This window comes from Elephas maximus, chromosome 26, assembly GCF_024166365.1.
Source record: "Elephas maximus indicus isolate mEleMax1 chromosome 26, mEleMax1 primary haplotype, whole genome shotgun sequence".
Lineage (NCBI taxonomy): Eukaryota > Metazoa > Chordata > Mammalia > Proboscidea > Elephantidae > Elephas > Elephas maximus.
Window position 1 is genome coordinate 11,107,553 of NC_064844.1, and position 18,943 is coordinate 11,126,495.

Consider the following 18,943-nt stretch of genomic DNA (forward strand, 5'->3'; position numbering starts at 1 on the left):
GTAAAAGTAAAGGTATTACATTATTTTACTTTTTCTGTATAAATTACAGTGTGTCTAAGTAATACAAATATATTTAGACCTTTTGGCATTGGTAATGGGCACTGGGAGGTAGGTATGTGTGTTAATGAATATTTTATGTATTTAAGGTAAGAAAAATCCATCAAAATGTTTCACTGCTTTTTTGCTCTTTCGAGCGTGTTTTTAATGTCAGCTGCTTGCATAATTAGCATATTTAGAACTAAGCTACAGGTTTGGGTGTTAGTTTTTGCAGGATCAGTTAATAGCAGTTAAATGATGGGTGTAGTCACCATAAACATATCATCCTTGAACATTCAGCCCTGGAGCACACCTGACCCAGCCATTCCGCATTGAGATGTAAGTCTAAGCATGTGTAGTATTGAAATGGTCCTGCTGTGGGTTCATCATCTGTTGTCTGCTCAATGTCATGCACACACCTTAGCTCCATGATAACCTGAAAAGGCACTTTGGTGTAGGAGCCAGGAAAGCCTGTTCTGTTTTGTGCTCACTGACTTTGCTTTCAGAACATTACCAACCAGGTATACATTCCTGCATCGCTTGGTAAGTCAGGCATGTGTACTCTTTGACGGCTTTGATACAAATTCAGAAGCATGTTTAGTTTGTCATTCAGAACCATCCACAGTGAAAATGCAGTTGTGTTTAGTGTTTTCGCTGAAAGAAAGTAGACAGTATGCAGCTCTGATAAATATTTAGGATAGCCTTTATGTTAACCATCTTTAACTACATATTAGTGAATGTGCCCTAGGTCTGTAGCTTTTATGAGTATTTTTAAATGCAGGAATGTGTCTTATCCTTATCCTTGAATTCTCTGGATCTCTCTGATGCCCTGAACCTTAACCCTGGGAATTGAGACCAAAGCTCACGGTTCTGCTCCTTAATGTTTGTGTCATCTAGAAAGGAACCTTTTCTGCTTGAAAAAGCACCTGAACATCAGCCAGGCAATAAGTAAGAAAAGACATCAAAGTTTTAATTATACAAAACCGAGCTTCGTAAACAAATGTTTAGATTCTTTGAGACAATCAAAGGAAAACCTATGCTACTGCAGTTGTGTTTTGGTCAACCATTTGCAATAATATAATTTAAAATTGTTTTAAGCTCTCTACAAACTACACAGATGACAGGGTTTGTATCAGATCTCTGAGAGATTTTGCGTACCATTTGGGGTGCTTTCTAAATACTTTTCCTTGAGTCCAAATTCCCATCCACGGCCCTCTCTTACATGTGGATTCCCCAACATGTTCTTTAGTACAGGACTCCAGAAGACTGTATTTGTAGTTTATTGTACTGAGCAAGTATATATGTCTATGTATTCGTATATGTGCATGTATATATTTACATGAATGCATGTATGTACACAAACTGTATGTATATATACACACATATATATTCATAATTGTGTGAAAAAGTAATTTTATAATTATACAGTCATTTAACTCTACATCTGGAATAGCTCATGTTTATATTCAGTTGGTATTTATCTTGGTGTAATTAATGTAAGTGTCACTTAACTTCATTCAGGTTTTTTATGTCAGTCTTAAATGTTTTCTGTTGGTACGTGTGTCAAACATATTTTTTGCTTAGATTTTCATCAGAATTTTTTTTTCCCTCCATCAGCACAAAACCACAGAGGAGAGAATTTGATTTTTCCTCTACAGCCTTCTATGAATGGTACCAGAGTGCTCTTTCATGTTAAGTGAGGAAAGATCTTAAAATGAACTTGAATATTTTGCCACCTCGCAGTGGTGAGCTTTGTGTGTCGGTTAATTAGATGGACAGAAATGAGAAATGTGATTTGTTAGTCTTCTTTAATTAGCAAATCAGTTCAACAAATCTGCATTCTAGAGCAGAACAACAATTAGGACTATGATGAGGCACCCACAATCAAAGAGTGCTGATAGAGTGGGAGAATGGAAATGTGGACCAAAGTGAGATCAGAATTCAGGAAAGGTAAAGATAAGGTGAATAAGGGAGATATCCTTGCTTTGGAGTTGCCTGTTGGAGGAGTAAAGAGAGATCTAGAAATCTTCCTACATCAGGTTAAACCCTAGATGTGTGTGAAAGAAACCTGGCCAGGTTAAAACAATTGATTTGCACTGTAAACTCAGGCTTCACCTATCTTTACATCACAGTATAATCCTGGAGCTTTTTTTCTTGACACCACTTTTCTCTGAAGGAGAACTGAACTGAGGGACTCTGTAATGACCCTCTGTGGACTTGCATCTTGCTTTTCTGAATCTAGAAATGAAATTGGATTCAAGAGCATCACCACTTTGATTTCTTCTGTGTGATTTTTGTGATATTTTCTCAAGCTTTAAGCAACCAGTGATGGAGAAATACATTGTATTAAAAACAAACAACAACAACAGAAGCATGACACGTAGAGAGAACTTTTCTTTTGCTAACCCTCTCCCTCCTCCTACCCCACTCCTCTCTACAGCGATGAGCACTGGTATCACTTTGTGTAGCCATATAGGTTTGGTGTGGATCCTTCCACGCTTCCCAGTGTTTCAGGGTTTAGAAAACTGCAAAACCCTTTACCATTTGTGCAGGAAAATGCCAGCTAACTCAGTTGGAGACATATTAGGGCACACCGCTGTGTGTTAGATACGGTGCCTGCAGAATCACGGGGAATGAAATGAAAGCTTTCTCATTTGCAACTTGTAAAAGTTGTTCTTTTTCAAAATTTATAGTCAATTATTCAGATTTGTTTTCATGTTTTCTGAGCAAGGATATGTTTCCTTTACCTGGATATGGTTAAGAATCAACTTTGTTCCTGAATTTTTAAATCTTTCTTTAAGACAGCTGAAGAGAGAGATTTTCCAGGGGCAGCCTTACATATGCTGGTGCCAGGTCTCTGGCTCCAAATGATCTTCGGGAAATTCTCTTTGCTTTCCTTTTTGGCTTGAAAATTGTCCATGATATTATTGTTAGGAGCATTCAGAAGCTAACTTAATTCGCCATTCTATCTAGAATTTAGGTTCATGTATTTGCCAGGGATTTTTGTTTTCTTTTTTTGTTTGTTTGATTTGTTTTGTTTTCTGTGTATGTTTAGCTGGTCATTTCATTCCAACAATTGATCGTTTTTTTTTTTTTTTTCCCTGTGGTTGTCTGAGAGATATGAACGACCATTTACATCAAGAAATGTCAAAGTAAGTTATATACGCAAACCCAGACATAAGGGCTGGTTAATAGGTAGGAGCCCCGATTGATAACTGCCAGTGAAATAAATGCTGGTGCTTTGGTTGCTGCGGACCTGTGTTTTTTTTTTTTTTTTTTTAAAAAAAACTCGTCGTAATTATGATTATAAACTTATATGTATGGTTATATATTTAATGTTGACTTTTCCTACCAGAGTGTAAGCTCCATGAGAGCAGCAAGTTTGTCTTTTTTTCTTGACCATTGTTATTTTCAGGACATTTTTGTTACTGTATTTTGAATTTGCAATTTTTATGACTTAAGTATGCAAGTGTCCAAAAAAACAAAACAAAAAAAACAAACCCGTTGCCACGGAGTTGTTTCCGACTCATAGCAGCCGACTCACAGCGACACTAGGAAAGAGTAGAACTGCCCCGTAGAGGTTCTAAGGAGCAGATAGTGGATTTGAATTGCTGTCCTTCTGGTTAGTGCCTAAGCTCTTAACCACTGTGTCACCAGGACGCCAAGTATGTGTATGTAAACCAAAACCAAACCCATTGCTGTCGAGTCTATTCCAACTCATAGTGACCCTATAGGACAGAGTAGAACTGCCCCATAAGGTTTCTAAGGAGCGGCTGGTGGATTTGAACTGTGGACCTTTTGGATAGCAGCCATAGCTCTTAACCACTGTGCCACCAAGGCTCTGTGCGTGGGGGAGGGGGGAGAGGGCAAATTCTATGAGAGCTATAGAGGAAGACATGGAGGGTTGGAGTGGATAGAGTAGAGGATGAAGAAGGAAGATAAATTTACTCAAATAACCAAAAAGAATTGTGGCAACAAATAAGTGGAATCCTCTGTCACTGTCTTTAAACTTTCTTTTGTCTCCTATCCTTCCTAATCCTTCCCAGTGCTGCCATATTTCTAGTGCGGCACCATTCCTAAATCACTCTAATACGACTTCCCATATGCACAACAATGAGTCTACAAGGAGCTAAAGTAAACGGAGTTTTGCATTTAAGGTTATTCAAACATTTTAATATGATTCATTATCCCAGTGGCAAAAAATCAGATTTTTTTTTCTAACTTTCACTGTCCATGAGGTAAGAAGTTTGTGAGTTTTCCTAAAATTTGTATTTGATGTTATGACAGTTTATATGGGTTCCATGATTTCTTTTTTTTTTTCTTTTTTAACCTCGTAGTATTAAGTGTGATGTGCCATAAGACCTGTGTTTAAATTGAGTTTGGGTTGTAAGCTCTCAGATAAACCAAAAATAAAAGGCTTGTCTTGTGAGTATATTTGATATTCTTTGCATTTGTAAACCTAACATCGTAAGTCAGCCCTCATCCAGGATTCAAGAGCATCATCCCTTTGATTTCTTCTGGTTTTGTTCATACAGGAACTCCAAGTTACCAGAGGGCCAGAGTACTGGGAGCAGAACTGTAAAACATAGTTACACATCCAGAGATTGCACACACCTTGCTGTATTAATAAAAACTTAGCTCATAAATTAGGACAGTTTATAAGGAAAATAACATATTTTTTCCTCAAGACTAATTGGATTGATCCCTAAATATAGTTGTTTCCACTAAAACTAATTAATGAGAAAGATCCAGTATTATGTTTTTTGGAACTTTATCTGTAATGTCACACCACAACTATATTCTGTTTTGTTTTCTCTTAAAATAGATTTGATATGTATCAATATTTAGAGAAGGGTAAAGCATTTAGTATTTTTCTAAATGCATTTCCTTTTGTTTCCATGGTTTTCCTTACCGTCTCACAGCTCCTGTGCTGCTAGATGACTAATTTGTCAGTAGATACCTACCCTCCAGTCACCAGCATCATGGCGTGTCTGCGTTTTAGAGTTTAAATATATTTTCCTGTGGTTTTGATGTAGAACTAATTTGATTTTGAAAACATCATATTTCCTTTTCTCCCTCCGTATGGATTCGTAAATCGTATTTCCTCGTCGAACACCATAATATTTAGTATCCTGCATTGTTCAGAGCAGTTTGTGGATTTGAGATAATTTTGCTGTATTGAAATGCCGATGTTTTTGTGTATAGGCAAACTAGGAAGTTACTTACTTTGGTAACTATCGTGACCTCTGCCGTTGTACTACTGGATGCTCCCAATACACAGTCACAGAGCTTGGAAAGACCCAAATTTCACCTTAGAAAATCAGACCTTAAATATCTACTTCATCATTATGATATACACAGAAGTTTATGGGAATATTTCAAATTCAGTATTATTTTGCAGTTGATCTTTATCCTAAATGTCCATCAATTCTGGGTACAACCAAGAAAAGTTACTTGAAGAGTATATATTTTTCTCTTACTGTGATTTTCTTGGCCTTGTTATTATATTCAGGAGCCCTAATGGTGCAGTGATTAAGCACTTGACTGCTAACCAAAAGTCCGGTAGTTTGAACCTCCCAGGGAGAAAGATGTGGCATTCTGCTTCCGTAAAGATTATAGGCTTGGAAACCTATGGGGCCGTTCTACTCTGTCCTGTAGGGTTGCTATGAGTTGGAAGCGACTCCACGGCAGTGGGTTTTGTTGTTGTTACATTTGGCACTAATACAAGCCTTAGCTCATTTGGACTTTTATGCTCTGGCTTTGTGATGAGAAGTTTGCCATGCCTCTGTATGTTCTGTAAACAGTGGTGGCTTGAAATAGACTTGAAATAAATTGATGTATCTTCAGAAAGGAGCACAGAAGGGACTCTATATTCTCGAAGTTTGAAAGTGAAGCAGTATAAATATAAATTTAGATGCTGGAGCCTTAGTGGCGCAGTGGTTAAGAGCTATGGCTGCTAACCAAAATGTTGGCAGTTCCAGTCCACCAGTTGCTCTTTGGAAACCCTGTGGGGCAGTCCTACTCTGTCCTATAGGGTTGCTATGAGTCAGAATGGATTTGGTGACAGTGGGTTTGGTTTTGATTTTTTTACTGAAATATATTGCAGAAAACAAAACTTGTAAATTACACTGGATTTGACAAAAGGACGATTCCTCCTCCAAAAAATGATTTTATCTTCTTAACTCAGAATATATTTTTTTAACCTGCATTTTTTTTAAAAAAATCAGCATCAACGCTTTAGGTGGGTAAGTCTTGTTTTCCTAAATTATGTTGACCAGTAGTTTTAAGAAGTGATGTAATTTCCCAGAATGCTTATTAGTTCATATAGCAAAGAAATTTGAATCGTTAATTAGGATCATGGAATTTTGGAGCAGGGAAGAACATTCGAGGCTATCTAAAAATAAACTGCTGGCATTCTTTGAATTATATGACACAATAGGAGATGCCGCTTGTTGTGATAGACAAAACCTTGTGGAAACTTAGAACCAAAATAACTAATATGGAATAACCAACCTCAAGGCAATTTCAAAGATTTTCTTCCAATTAAATGCTAATAATCATGGAACAGGAGCTCATCTTCTTATACTTAAAAAATAAATTTAGATTTAGTGTGAAGAAAACCTATCAAAGAGTGTTGTCTAGGATACCATTGCTTCTTATTTGGAAGGTTTTTATTTAGGGGAGAAAAACTTTCCACCTCATAACTGAGAGCAGTATAGCATGGTGGGTAAAAGCCTGAATCACGAAGCCATTTGGTCTGGGTTCAGATCCCGTTTTTGCTCTTTATTGTCCTTGGGCAACAATTTAGCTTCATATATTTAAATGTTATCATCTGTAATATGGGGTAATAAAAATAGCCTCTTATTGAGGGTAGTGTTGACATGATAAACTGCAGAATTCCTTAGAAAAGAGTTCTTATTAATGGCAACGATTAAAAAAATATACTATTAGATTAAATGAATGTGTAAACTAATGATCTGTAATCTACAAAAGGTTTAATAAAAAAGGATTAATAACTTCCTCCCATTAATAACCCTATACTTATTGTAATGATTCTATGATTGAGGTTGTAACTAACTGGACAGCAATGTCTGATGGCCCACACATGACAGAGAACATTTGTACCTTAAGCATTAAAGGTGATTCTAGTTAACCAGAACTATTTAGATATCTCCATAATTCTTCTTTGCACTTCTGCATTTCTGTTGTGCACGGTAATGAAGCTGAAATTGACTTGCATCAGCTTCGAACAGACCTAGGAGTTCATTGGCCCAGTGCTGCCTTTTAGGTGCAAATTCACGGGGTGTAGAGGGCAGACAGGTCAATATTTTCTCATGGTGTGGAAGTACCATTCAGAGAAAACCTTTTCTGAATTGTTTTGCCCCACTGATGACTTCACAGGCGCTCTGGTGGTGCAGTGGTCAAGAACTCGGCTGCTGACCAGAGATCAGCAGTTCAGATCCACCAGCGGCTTCTTGGAAACCCTATGAGGCAGTTCTACTCTGTCTGTCCTCTAGGGTCGCTGTGGGTCGGAATCAACTCTGCAACTGGGGAGGGGGGGAATGACTTCACAGAATAATATATCATTGTGACTGCTATTAACCACTTAGTCACTTTTAGAGCAAATTTTCAAGGAAAAAATAGGTACTCCTTATAGATAAATAACATAAAATTAACCATGAGATACTTGGATAATTGGCTAATCCCGTCACATCCTCAAGATTTTGCTCACATTTCACCTTCTCAGTGAGGCTTATCCTGATCATTCTACTTAACGCTGCAATCTGCCTTTCTCCCTCCCTCCTATAACCTATCTGGTTTCTCTTAAAAGCATGCATCACCTTTTAACCATCATTTTTTTTTTTTATGTTTACTGTTTATTGTCTGTCTTCCTCCCATCAGATTATAAACTCTGTGAGGGTGGAGATCTCTATCCTGCTCTGATGTATCTCAAGGGCCCCAGGCTGGCGAAAATGAATACTAAGCAAACACTTGTTTAATGACTGACTGACCAATAAGTTAGCCCAAGTTTATACAGTTTCCTTTGAATATTATTTTTGCTTTGTAATAGTACATTTTATTTTCTGTTTTGCTTGAAGAGAAATCTTTCCATGAAGGACAAACAAGTGAAATCAATAAATGCAGAAATTTTCTGGTTGAACTTGGAGTAAAGAGGGCTCAGACATGACACTCCTGATCTTTTTCCTTCCCTTTCTGATCCTAGTGGCCTTGGGGAATTCTGGAAGGTATTCAAAAACCACTCCTACAGACACTGATGGTCAGTATTTTCCTTGAAGCTTCCTTTAATATTCAGTCTTAAAGATCTATTCTTGAAGAGGAAAATAATTCATTTTTATATGTCTCTGTGTTTACAAGGAAACCCTGGTGGTGGAGTGGTTAAGTGCTATGGCTGCTAACCAAAGGGTCAGTGGTTCAAAGCCTCCAGGTGCTTCTTGGAAACTCTATGGGGCAGTTCTTCTCTGTCTTATAGGGTCGCTATGAGTCAGAATCAACTCGAGGGCACTGGGTTTTTTGGGTGTGTTTATAGGCAACAGGAAGAGGGTCCTTGGAAGTTTGGCTCCTAAATAGGATGATGCTTTGCGACTTCTTGAGGAACTTGCTTACCTTTTGCTCAATTGTGACGGAGGGAAAATTTGACAGGGTGAAATAGATCTCCTTGTACTTTATGTTCATGTAGCTTGTCTTGTGCTTCTTATATCAAGAAAAATAGGTTCATTCTTCTCAGATGCTCAAATTGTAGGTACACCTAAAGGGCCTTTTAGTTTTTCAGAATCCAAGAATAAATGTTCTTATAATCAACTAGACAATTAACAAGGAGTTCAGTTCTGCAGCCAACTGTCCTAAGCCTTGGAACCTGCATTGAAGAACTACAATGGCAGGAAATCTCTGAATTAAAAAGCAGTAATAAAGATAAAACTGTGGAGCCTACATTGAAGACCTGCAATGGTGGGATATTTCTGAATTAAGAGGCAATAATAAGTATAAACATATACATGTCTAAGGCCATATTTCACTTAAATTGAGAATCATTTTACTTGTCCTTTTGGAAAAAAAAAAGTTTCATTCAGTCTTAGTTATTATTACTGAAGTCACCAAGATTCTGCTTTATGTGGGATTGTGCGTTTTATACACGGTGTAAAGCCACAGCATTTCAGCATGGATTTTTCCAAGGTTATTGACTTTAGGAAACAGAAACTTGTGGATTACAACAGTTCACGTTTCTCAGGACCTGTCTTTACACATTGAAATTATGTCTGCTCATACAAAATGTGTATGCCACTGAATGTCGTTCTCCCATTTCTGCTTGGCTTATGTTTGCTTATGAATTGCCACGTAGGTATGACCACATGATGGCCCATCTGGAATAGTAGCAGCTGAAGTAGTCACCATTAATTGAAATAAATAAGGAAAAAGTCAACAACGTTACCAGAGCTGTGAGCTGAAAAAAACATTTTCTCTCATCTGGATAAAAGATTCATTACATCACCCAGCTATAGACTAGAAATTAGACTACTGAGACAGTGAGTGAATTAATTTAGGACATTAAAATGGCTCAGGGCTTTTAGGGGGCTTCTAGGCAATATTTCCTTTTTTGCCTGAATTTACCTGGCCAACTGACCCAGTTTTCCTCATTTCATATTTTGGACTTGGTGTTATAAAGTCAGACATTTGGAGAAAATTAAATTACTCCGTTCAAGGAAACAATCAAATTTAGAATGGATTAAAGTGCTGCCAGGGGGACGGAGATCCCTCAGTTGGCCAGCTGTGATTCCGGTCCTCAGGGAGATCCTAGTTCACAAGCTAATCCTAGGTTTGTGTAGACTGGTAGCAGCAGAGTCTGCCAGAAATCTGCCAAGGCTAGTGAACAGGCATCTTGGATGCTGTGCTGACCTGAAAGAATTATGGGATGGCTTATTGTGAGGTGTGACCAGTGGCCTTCTTTGTGGGAGGACTGGCCAAAGTTACGAGTCATTTAGTGCTCTGGAAAGAAAGAGAAAATGCATGATCCCAAAAGAGACCAGATCATGATCCGATAAATGCGGGGACAATTTGATTTGGCGTTGGTTCTCTCATTTCTGTTAAGGAGTCATGCGAATGATGAGGATCCCTGGTGGCGCAGTGCTTAAGGGCTCGCCTGCTAACCAAAAGGTTGGCATTTGACTCCACCAGCTGCTCCTTGGAAACCCAATGGGGCAGTTCTACTCCGTCTTGTAGGGTCAATATGAGTCGAAATCAACTCGTCAGCAGCGGGTTTGGTTTGGTGAATGACACATTAGGCAAAGTCACTGTATCTCCTTTCAGCTACTTCACATATGTCATGTCCTCTTTGGAGGGGGACCACTGTTTAAGCCAGGCTGCTCAAGTAGCCCGCTCCCCATTAGAACATCTGAACAAATTCTCAAACTCCAGTACAAACCTTGGATCTTAGTACCATTGTTCTGACCCAATGGTTTTCAAGTCTTGGTGGCCACCTTCCTTTCACCTGAGGCACATTTTAGAACACAGAAAATTTTAAGGACCACAACAGATAGTTTTACTCAGTAGGTCTAAGAGGGTCTGGAATACAGTGTTTTTCCCCCTCTCTTACCCTCGTAACTACTATACCCTCACCCCCTCGAAAGGTTTTTATACACATGCATTTTGGGAAGAGTGCTACCAACTCAGCTGATTAGCCTTTTCTCTCTCTGAGGTGATAATTTGCTATTCATGGTGAGGAAGTTTCGTGTTTTTTTCCCTTTACAGTGATATGTACAATTCGTTAACTTGCCCCATAATGTTTTTGCTCCCTATATCTTGCTGTAAGAGAAGCTGGCCTATTATGAATAGATGGAGAAAAGGGATGTGGTTATTCAATTGTCCTGATCCTTTATCCCAGAAACTAAACAATTGGTTTTCATACTAGTAAAGGTATCCCTGGGTTCTTTCACATCTTTCCATAAAGGCCATTATAACTTCCATTATATAAAGTTTTGACTATGTGTTTAAAAAAAACAAAACAAAAATCAAACTGAATGTGGTGGCTTTTAGACTTTTTATGAGATGCTCACCAATGGACATATTGTACTCAATTTTGGGGTTGCTGCCCATAACAGATAACAGTAAAAAGAGTGAGAGAAAAGGAAAGCTGACAGCAAATGCTGGGATCACATTTTTAAAAAATGCCATAAATATATCTCCATACAATGGAGAAAGTTGTTTACGATGACTTTTTTTTTTTTTTTTTACTGGCAATTGTGAGGAAAGAGGCATTAAGTAGAAAAGAAACATGGTTTTTGTAACGGTCATGCTTTAGGGATTGAAAATGTGACCCTTGGAGTCTGCTAAGAAGGAAGAAACAATGTTCTTAGGACACATTTTAGAAACGACAGAGCAAGGCATGACGAATGCATTATGTGGAGATATATTGTCAGATAGTTTAAAAAACCTACAGAAGGAAGTGGTTAAAAGAACGACAAGAATACAGTGAAAAGCAGAGCGAGGAGTGCTGAAGGTAAGACAGCTAAGCTCCTCCAGGGACAAGAGAAGAGACGACTGTGTAGGTACTGTGACGGCAAGGCGTTATTTATTTCCCCAGGTGGAAAAGAGATTGAAGAGTGATGATAACGGGCTGAGAGGGCAGCTTCAGAAGCTAGAGAAGCTCTGTACATAGATGGTTACATATTTCGTGACATCTGAAGGAGCACTAAAAAAGAATATCCTCACCAAAGATAAACTCTCAATGGCCCTGCCCTGTTGGCAGAAAAAATTAACATACAGCATTTGAAAGTGCAACATGGTTTTAACTAGTTTGCTGCTGTCCTTAGTTGCTCTGCAGTCAGTTCTGACTCATCCCGCCCCCCCCCCGCCCCGTGTACAATAGAAGGAAACACTGCCTGGTCTTGTGCCATCTTCATGATCATTGGTATGCTCAAGGCCATTGTTGTGATCACTGTGTATTTTGAGTGCCAGCCAACATAGGTGCTCATCTTATGGCTTATATTGGACAGTATTCTGTGCAAACCATCGATTTTTCATTGGCTGATATTGAGAAGTAGATCACCAGTCCTTTCTTCCTAGTCTGTCTTAATCGGGAAGCTCACTGAAACCAGTCCACCATGGATGACCCTGCTGGTATTTGAAGTACTGGTGGCATAGCTTCCAGCATCATAGCAACACACAAGCCACCACAGTATAATAAAATGGCAGGCGGGTAGTGGTTACCTGCCTGGAAGCAGGGATCTGATGGTATGAAACACTAGACAAGTACGCTTTAATGTGTGAAGTGTCTCAGATGGAATCGTCCAGCTCTTGATGAGCCTTAGTGAGATCTATGCAGCCTTGGAAGCCATCAGCCCATGACGTTGCTTGTGCCTGGAGTCACCAAGGAAGAAGAAGTTCTGGAGAAAAGAATCGTATTTTTATTTTGCATTGAGGACTTAGCTCTGTTAACAGTGTACATTTAGTCATTGTAAACAATGCGCTCCCCACCCCAAGCTAGGCAAAATGGATTATTCTTTCCTCAGAAACATTGCTTCACCTAGTATTTACCTTTGTTATAAAATTCTTTTGCTACAGTGCAGTTATTAAATTGTCAATCATTCCTACTAGAATGTGAGACCCTTGACGGTAAGGGTGTTGTTATTTTCAGTTTTGTATTGAGCATAGAGCTTGGTGTATGTGAAATATTGAATAAATCTTGATGTAGAAGCATATAGCCAGAGATCATGGAGGTTAAAATTGAGTAAACCCTCACTTTGACCCTATCCATACTCCATTGCTGTTGAGTCGAATTCCGACTTGTAACCACCCTATAGGACAGAGAGGAAACCCTGGTGGCGTAGTGGTTAAGTGCTATGGCTGCTAACAATAAGGTCAGCAGTTTGGATCCACCAGGCACCCTTTGGAGACACCATGGGGCAGTTCTACTCTGTCTTATAGGGTCATTATGAGTCGGAATCAACTCGATGGCAACAGGTTATAGGACAGCGAACTGACACATAGGGTTTCCAACACTGTACGTCTTTACGGGAGCAGACTACCACATCTTTCTCCATGGAGCAGCTGGTGGGTTCAAACTGCTGACCTTTTGGCTAGCAGCCAAACACTTAATCACTGTGCCACCAGGGCTCCTACTTAGACCCTAGACATAGTATTTATTAGCTATGTGGCTTTAGGAAAGTTATTTGACCTCTCCGAACTTCATTTTTTTCATCTGTAAAACGTGGATAGCAAAATCCATCTCTGTTTATGGGGATTAAATATGTAAAAATCTGTAAAGTGTTATTATGTGTTTCTGGAGTGTAGTGAAGCTACATGTAGTAGAGTATTGGGTTCAACTGCAGATACATGACTCAAACAAATTTAAATAATATTCAAGGAAAACAAAAATAAATTTTTAACCACAAACTATGTGGAAGAGACCATAAAAAGAAAAAAAAAAAAGAGAGAAAAAAAGTCAAAAATATCTATTCTGTGTATACGTACTTTAAAGACTCATTGAGTCACGTAAGTTGAGAAAGGAAGTTAGGTCGGAGAAATTGCAAAGTATTTTTCTGTGATACATCCCAACCATTTCATTTTATAGTGACTGGCATTACTGTTAACTCTTTAAAAAAAAAAAATCATACCAGAGGTCAGTCTAAGAATACTAACCAAGAAATTATTCTGCCAACCTTTTGCCTCTAAATAACAAAGGCAAGGTGTTTTCTATAATTTATTTTTTAATTTCTTTGATTAGGAAAAATTCTGTTTACATTGGACTAGTTTTAGCATAAATCTGATAAGCCTTCTGTTCTAGATTGCTCTGTGAGAAAAAGCTCAGCTTGCTTTTGACTTGTTTCACTTAATTGCTTTTGTTCATTAAAAGAGAATATAAAGTGAAAAAAAAAAAAAAAACACTCTTCCTGTCCTTGAATTGCCTTCCTGTGTGTGTTCAGGAGGGTTAGAAAATATATGAAATTTATGAGAGATGTTAATTATGAGAGAGTAAATAAAGCCTACCAAAACCAAACCTGTTACCGTCAAGTCGATCCTGACTATAGGACACAGTAGCACTGCCCCACAGGGTTTCCAAGGCTATGATCTTTACAGAAGCCGACTGGCACATCTTCCTTCTGTGGAGCAGCTGGTGGGATCTAATGGCTGACCTTTTGGTTAGCAATTGAGCACTTAAATACTGTGCCACCAGGGCTCCTTTTAAATAAAGCTTAAACAAAAAAAGTCTCCTTTTAAATAAAGCTTAGGGGGAGCTAATTCATGCATCTAGACTTTGTGACCCTAAGATAACATTTTTTATAAGTAAATAGTAGTTTACTAGGAGTCAGAAAGTGTGTGGTACTCTGTCTTAAACCAATGTAGATGTGAAACTTATTCAAACTAGTGAATTGCAGAAACTGGTTTAGAGCGGAAAAAGGCTTAATTAAAAAAAAAATGGAATCATAAATTTACTAGAACATTAGAAGTTTTCTAGTCTAAGTACCTACTCAGCAAACTCCTCTGCTAGCTCTGTGATAGGTGATGATCCAAACTCTGTTTATATGTTCAGAAGGAGGGTGTACTTGCTACCTCATAAAGTAACTTTTTTTTGTGAAGAGTTTTGATGATTAAAAGTTTTTCTTCATCCAAATCAAAATGTGCTTACTGAAACTATCACCAGTTAGCCATCTACACGTTGTTGTTGTTGCTGCTTCCTAAGACATTTATTGAGCTTCATCAGTGAGTTGTGATCTGTGTTTTCAGTTTATCTGGAGTTAAACATGGAGCCCTGGTGGCACAGTGATTAAAGAGCTTGGCTGCTAACCAGAAGATCAGCAGTTCGACTCCATCATCCGCTCCTTGGAAACTCTATGGGGCAGTTCTGCTTTGTCCTATGGGGTTACTGTGAGTCGACAGCAGTGGGTTTGGTTTTTTGGTTTTAAACATAGTAGGTCTAATTCCTCATCCTCATTTCTTTTGATAATATCTGTAAATCCACTCCCTGACCCCATACCTAAACCCAAATTTTTCTATTCCAAATTTTCATCCTTAGCCTCTAAAATCATCCTTCTCAGTGGTGAAGCCTTTCCCATCTCCGTCCCGTTCATCTCCTTACACTGCTCTGAACGTGCTCTACTTGTCAGGATCCTTCTTAAAGTCAAGTCAAGAAGTAACCACAACATCACAGATGTCTGACCAGGGCATAGCAAAATGGAAACATCCTCTGGTTCTGGAGATAGCATTCTCTTAATGCCACCTGTTAGGGATTGACTTGTGTCCCCCTAAAAGATACACAAAAGTCCTAATCCCTGTACTTATAAATATGACCCTGTTTGGAAATATGTTATATAAATTAGGTTGTAACAGAGTAAGGTGGGTCCTAAACGTAATCACGTCTGTGTGGTGTCATATAAAAAGAGCAGAATAGACACAGACACACAAGGAAGAAGACAGAAGCTATTGATGACCCGTCTACAAGCAAAGAAACACCAAGAATTGCCAGCTGACACCAGAAACAAGGACATAGTCCTACAGAAAAAAAGTCAACCTGGCTGAGACCCTGATTTGAACTTGCAGTCTCCAGAGCTGTGAGAAAATAAATCTCTGTTCTTTAAAACCACCCACTTGTGGTATTTTTGTTATGGCAGCAATGGGCAATGTCAATACTGCCTAAGGTGAGAAATGGTATTTTATCGGGAGCCCTGGTGGCGCAGTGGTTAAGAGATCAACTGCTAACTGAAAGGTCAGCAGTTTGAATCCATCAGCTGCTCCTTGGAAACCCTACTGCCCTATGAGGCAGTTCTAAACAATGGGGCAGTTCTACTCTGTCCTATAGGGTCACTGTAAGTTAGAATTGACTTGACGGCAACGGGTTTTTTATTTTTATTTTTTGGTGGTTCTTTTTGACTTATGCTGAGTTTCAGTCAGTTGAAATCCCTAGGTTGTTTCCACCTGAACTGCTATAAATCAGGCTTTTCATTCTCTACTGAACAGTTGATACTAGGAGCCTAAGTCAAAATATAAAGCATATTTCTATTCAATGTCATCTTCAGTCTTTAAGCAGTGAAATTAAAAATCTGCTAAATGTCCTTTGCAAGATGCCAAAAATACAAAAATAAATAAGGCATGATATTTGTCCTGGAGAAATTTTTAACGCAGTAGGGGAAAACATTTTCCCAGGTAAACTCCACCAACAGTTAAAAGCTCTATGTATTAGTTTCCTGGGGCCTCTGTACCAAAATACCACATACTGGGTTATAAGAACAGCAATGAATTGTCTCACAGTTCTGGAGGTTAGGAGTTTGAGGTCAGAATGCTGACCATGTGGATTCCTTCTTAGGCTTTGAGGAAGAATCTGTCCCATGCATCTCTCCTAGCTTCTGGTAGCTCCGGGCATTCCTTGACTTGCAGCTGCAGGGTCACATGGTGGCCTTCCTCTATCTCTTGGTCACTGGATATCTTCTTTTTTATAAGAACACAAGTTGTATAGGATTAAGACCCACCCAACTTCAGTATGACCTCATGTTTACCTCTTAATGATAACATATGACCTCATGATAACTTCTTCAAAGACCCTAATTCCAAACAAGGTCGCATTCATAGGTACTAGAGGTTAAGACTTCCACATAAATTAAGCAGGGGCACAATTCAATCCTTAGCACTCTATGAGAGAAGTTATTTATAAGAAACATCTCACATCGAGCTGAGTTTTATAGACTGAGTCAGTGTTCGTCAGATTGACATGGTTGGGTAGTGTATTAGTTTTCTATAACAAATGACCACAAATTTAGGATCTTAAACTACACAAACTTATTCTCTTGCAGCTCGGTAGGTCAGAATTCTGACATGAGTTCACTGGAATAAATCAAAGTGTTAGCAGGATTATGTTCTTTCATGGAGGCTCTAGGGAAGAATCTGTTTGCTTGCCTTTTCTAGCTTTTAGAGATCATCCACATTTCTTGGCTTGTGACCTCCTTTCTCCATCTTCAAATCCAGCAATCCTGCATCTCTCTGACCATTTTACTGTAACCACATTTCCCTCTGACTCTTTCTTCTGCCTCCCTCTTCCACTTTTAAGGACCCTTCTAATTTTCTAATTACATTGGAGCCCTGGTGGTGCAGTGTTTAAGAACTTGGCTGCTAATCAAAAAGTCAGCAGTTCGAATCCACCAGTTTCTCCTTGAAAACCCTGTGGGGCAGTTCAGCGCTGTCCTATAGGGTCGCTATGACTTGGAATCAATGGCGGTGGGTCTGGTATGAGTTTTTATGGTAGAGTAGTGTTTTAGGAAATAAGGGTCATTTCACGCACACGCATGCATGCACAAAATAATATCTCCTAAAATACTTCTAGAATAATTCTATTATTAAAGATCGACCTTAAAAAAATATATACTTGCCTTCAAGACCATCAGCCAATGAAAAAAGTTATTATTCAAAGCTTTGTTTGAACCAAATTGATGCTTTCTTCTAGTTAGATTGAACTCAACTTTGATGCTGTTTAGGTCAAAGAGCTGTAATTTGGTCAAGAGAATGTGAGTTGGAGATAGTTAAAATTCATGTTTGGGTGGTCTTGGTAATGAATAAAGAGAGAACAATTTTAGTTTATTTTGATTTATTTAGTTAATTTTAGTTTATCTTTTTTTAAGTTCTTGCCCTATTTAAGTAAAACAGCTTTATCCTTCCTATTTATATGGTTCCTGAAAATGATATATTAAGACTGGTTGGATTATATGCCCAATGTCTTCTTGAATAAAGTGATACCATTATAATTGTCTACTCTTCCCAGCAGCCCCATTTTTTATTCATATATGCTTAGTTTTGATTTGTAAAGGCAGTTCCCCAACTCCACTTATCCTCTTCAAATAATTCCAGTGCTAATAGTTCTGGTTGATGTGAAGCTATAGAATAATACATTAAATAAGTACATTTATTTAATTTTTAACTTTTAAAAACACAGTCTTATCTATTATAATAATTCTCTGAATAATAGGGGCAATGATAATTGACTCCCTTTTGGTAGATGAGAAAACTTAACCAGGATAGTAACTTTCCCAAATCACACAGTAAGTAATGGCAAAGTGAGAACTGGATGATGACTCTATAATTCCCAGATTAAGACCAGGCTACAGTATGCTTGGATTTTTCTGAGGGTGGAATGATCTATTTTCAGCATTACAGGGTTATATTGTGTCTTAGAATATCAAGACATATACTATTTCTCAATAATTCTAGTGCTGTTCTAGAAATTCAATTAGAAAACAAAATTACCTGATTCTAAGTTGTTTGACTGATGCAGTTTTCAAAGGTAAGCTAGAATTACATCTGCTTTGAGTCACAAAAATTGAGCACCACTTCCTTCTTTCAGAATTTTTTTGTGGATCTAGTACATTAACTTGTATTTCCTTTTCCTTCCAGTTCCTGAGAAAACTTATTCTTACCCTATTCTAAAATCAGAATGTGATTCAGCATCTGTTTTGTATGTGTATGTGTGTTTGCATGTATGGGTGCACCAATTTGTGTCTTTTTGCTTCAGTGATTCTTGTAAGCAAAATGGATAAATGTTTTGGTGTAATGTATACTGCTCAGAATGGACTCATTTCCTTTGTCTTGCCCATTTGATTAAAGAAGTTTCTAGGTATTGATGAGTAAAGTAATGATATTTAAGATGTGCCATGATGTAACATAGCCATCCATCTCAATGGGTAATTAATATTTGGTTAGGCTCTTCTAAAGGAACGAAGTCTTGATTTTTGTACTCATTTCCTGATTTAAATGGCTCTAACTTCCCTTTGGCAAACCACATGGCTCTCACAACCAAATTTTAGGTTAATATTGCAGCCAGTCTTGTTATATTCCTGTTTCTGAAATTGATAGCCCATGGGAGCTTGGTTAACCCCTGAGTATCTCCATCTTCTCTCTGCCAGTCACATTG

At 38.2% G+C, this 18,943-nt stretch overlaps 1 protein-coding gene across 24 annotated transcripts in view; it reads left to right on the top strand.

Moving 5' to 3' along the window:
* The window catches only part of NRXN1 (neurexin 1), a 1,236,536-nt gene that overhangs the window by 130,593 nt on the left and 1,087,000 nt on the right, over positions 1-18,943 (top strand). Inside the window, exons 4-5 of one of the 24 annotated variants that reach the window (XR_007515514.1) lie at positions 1-375; positions 1,654-18,943. The exon at positions 1,654-18,943 is cut by the window's right edge and continues 14,946 nt beyond it. The exons of 22 other annotated variants lie outside the window; for them this stretch is intronic. Coding sequence is in view for 1 of the 2 variants with exons in the window: in XM_049870268.1 (XP_049726225.1) it covers positions 1-62 (62 nt within the window). In the remaining variant the exon portion in view is untranslated. One more of the 24 variants, XM_049870268.1, reaches the window with a different exon arrangement.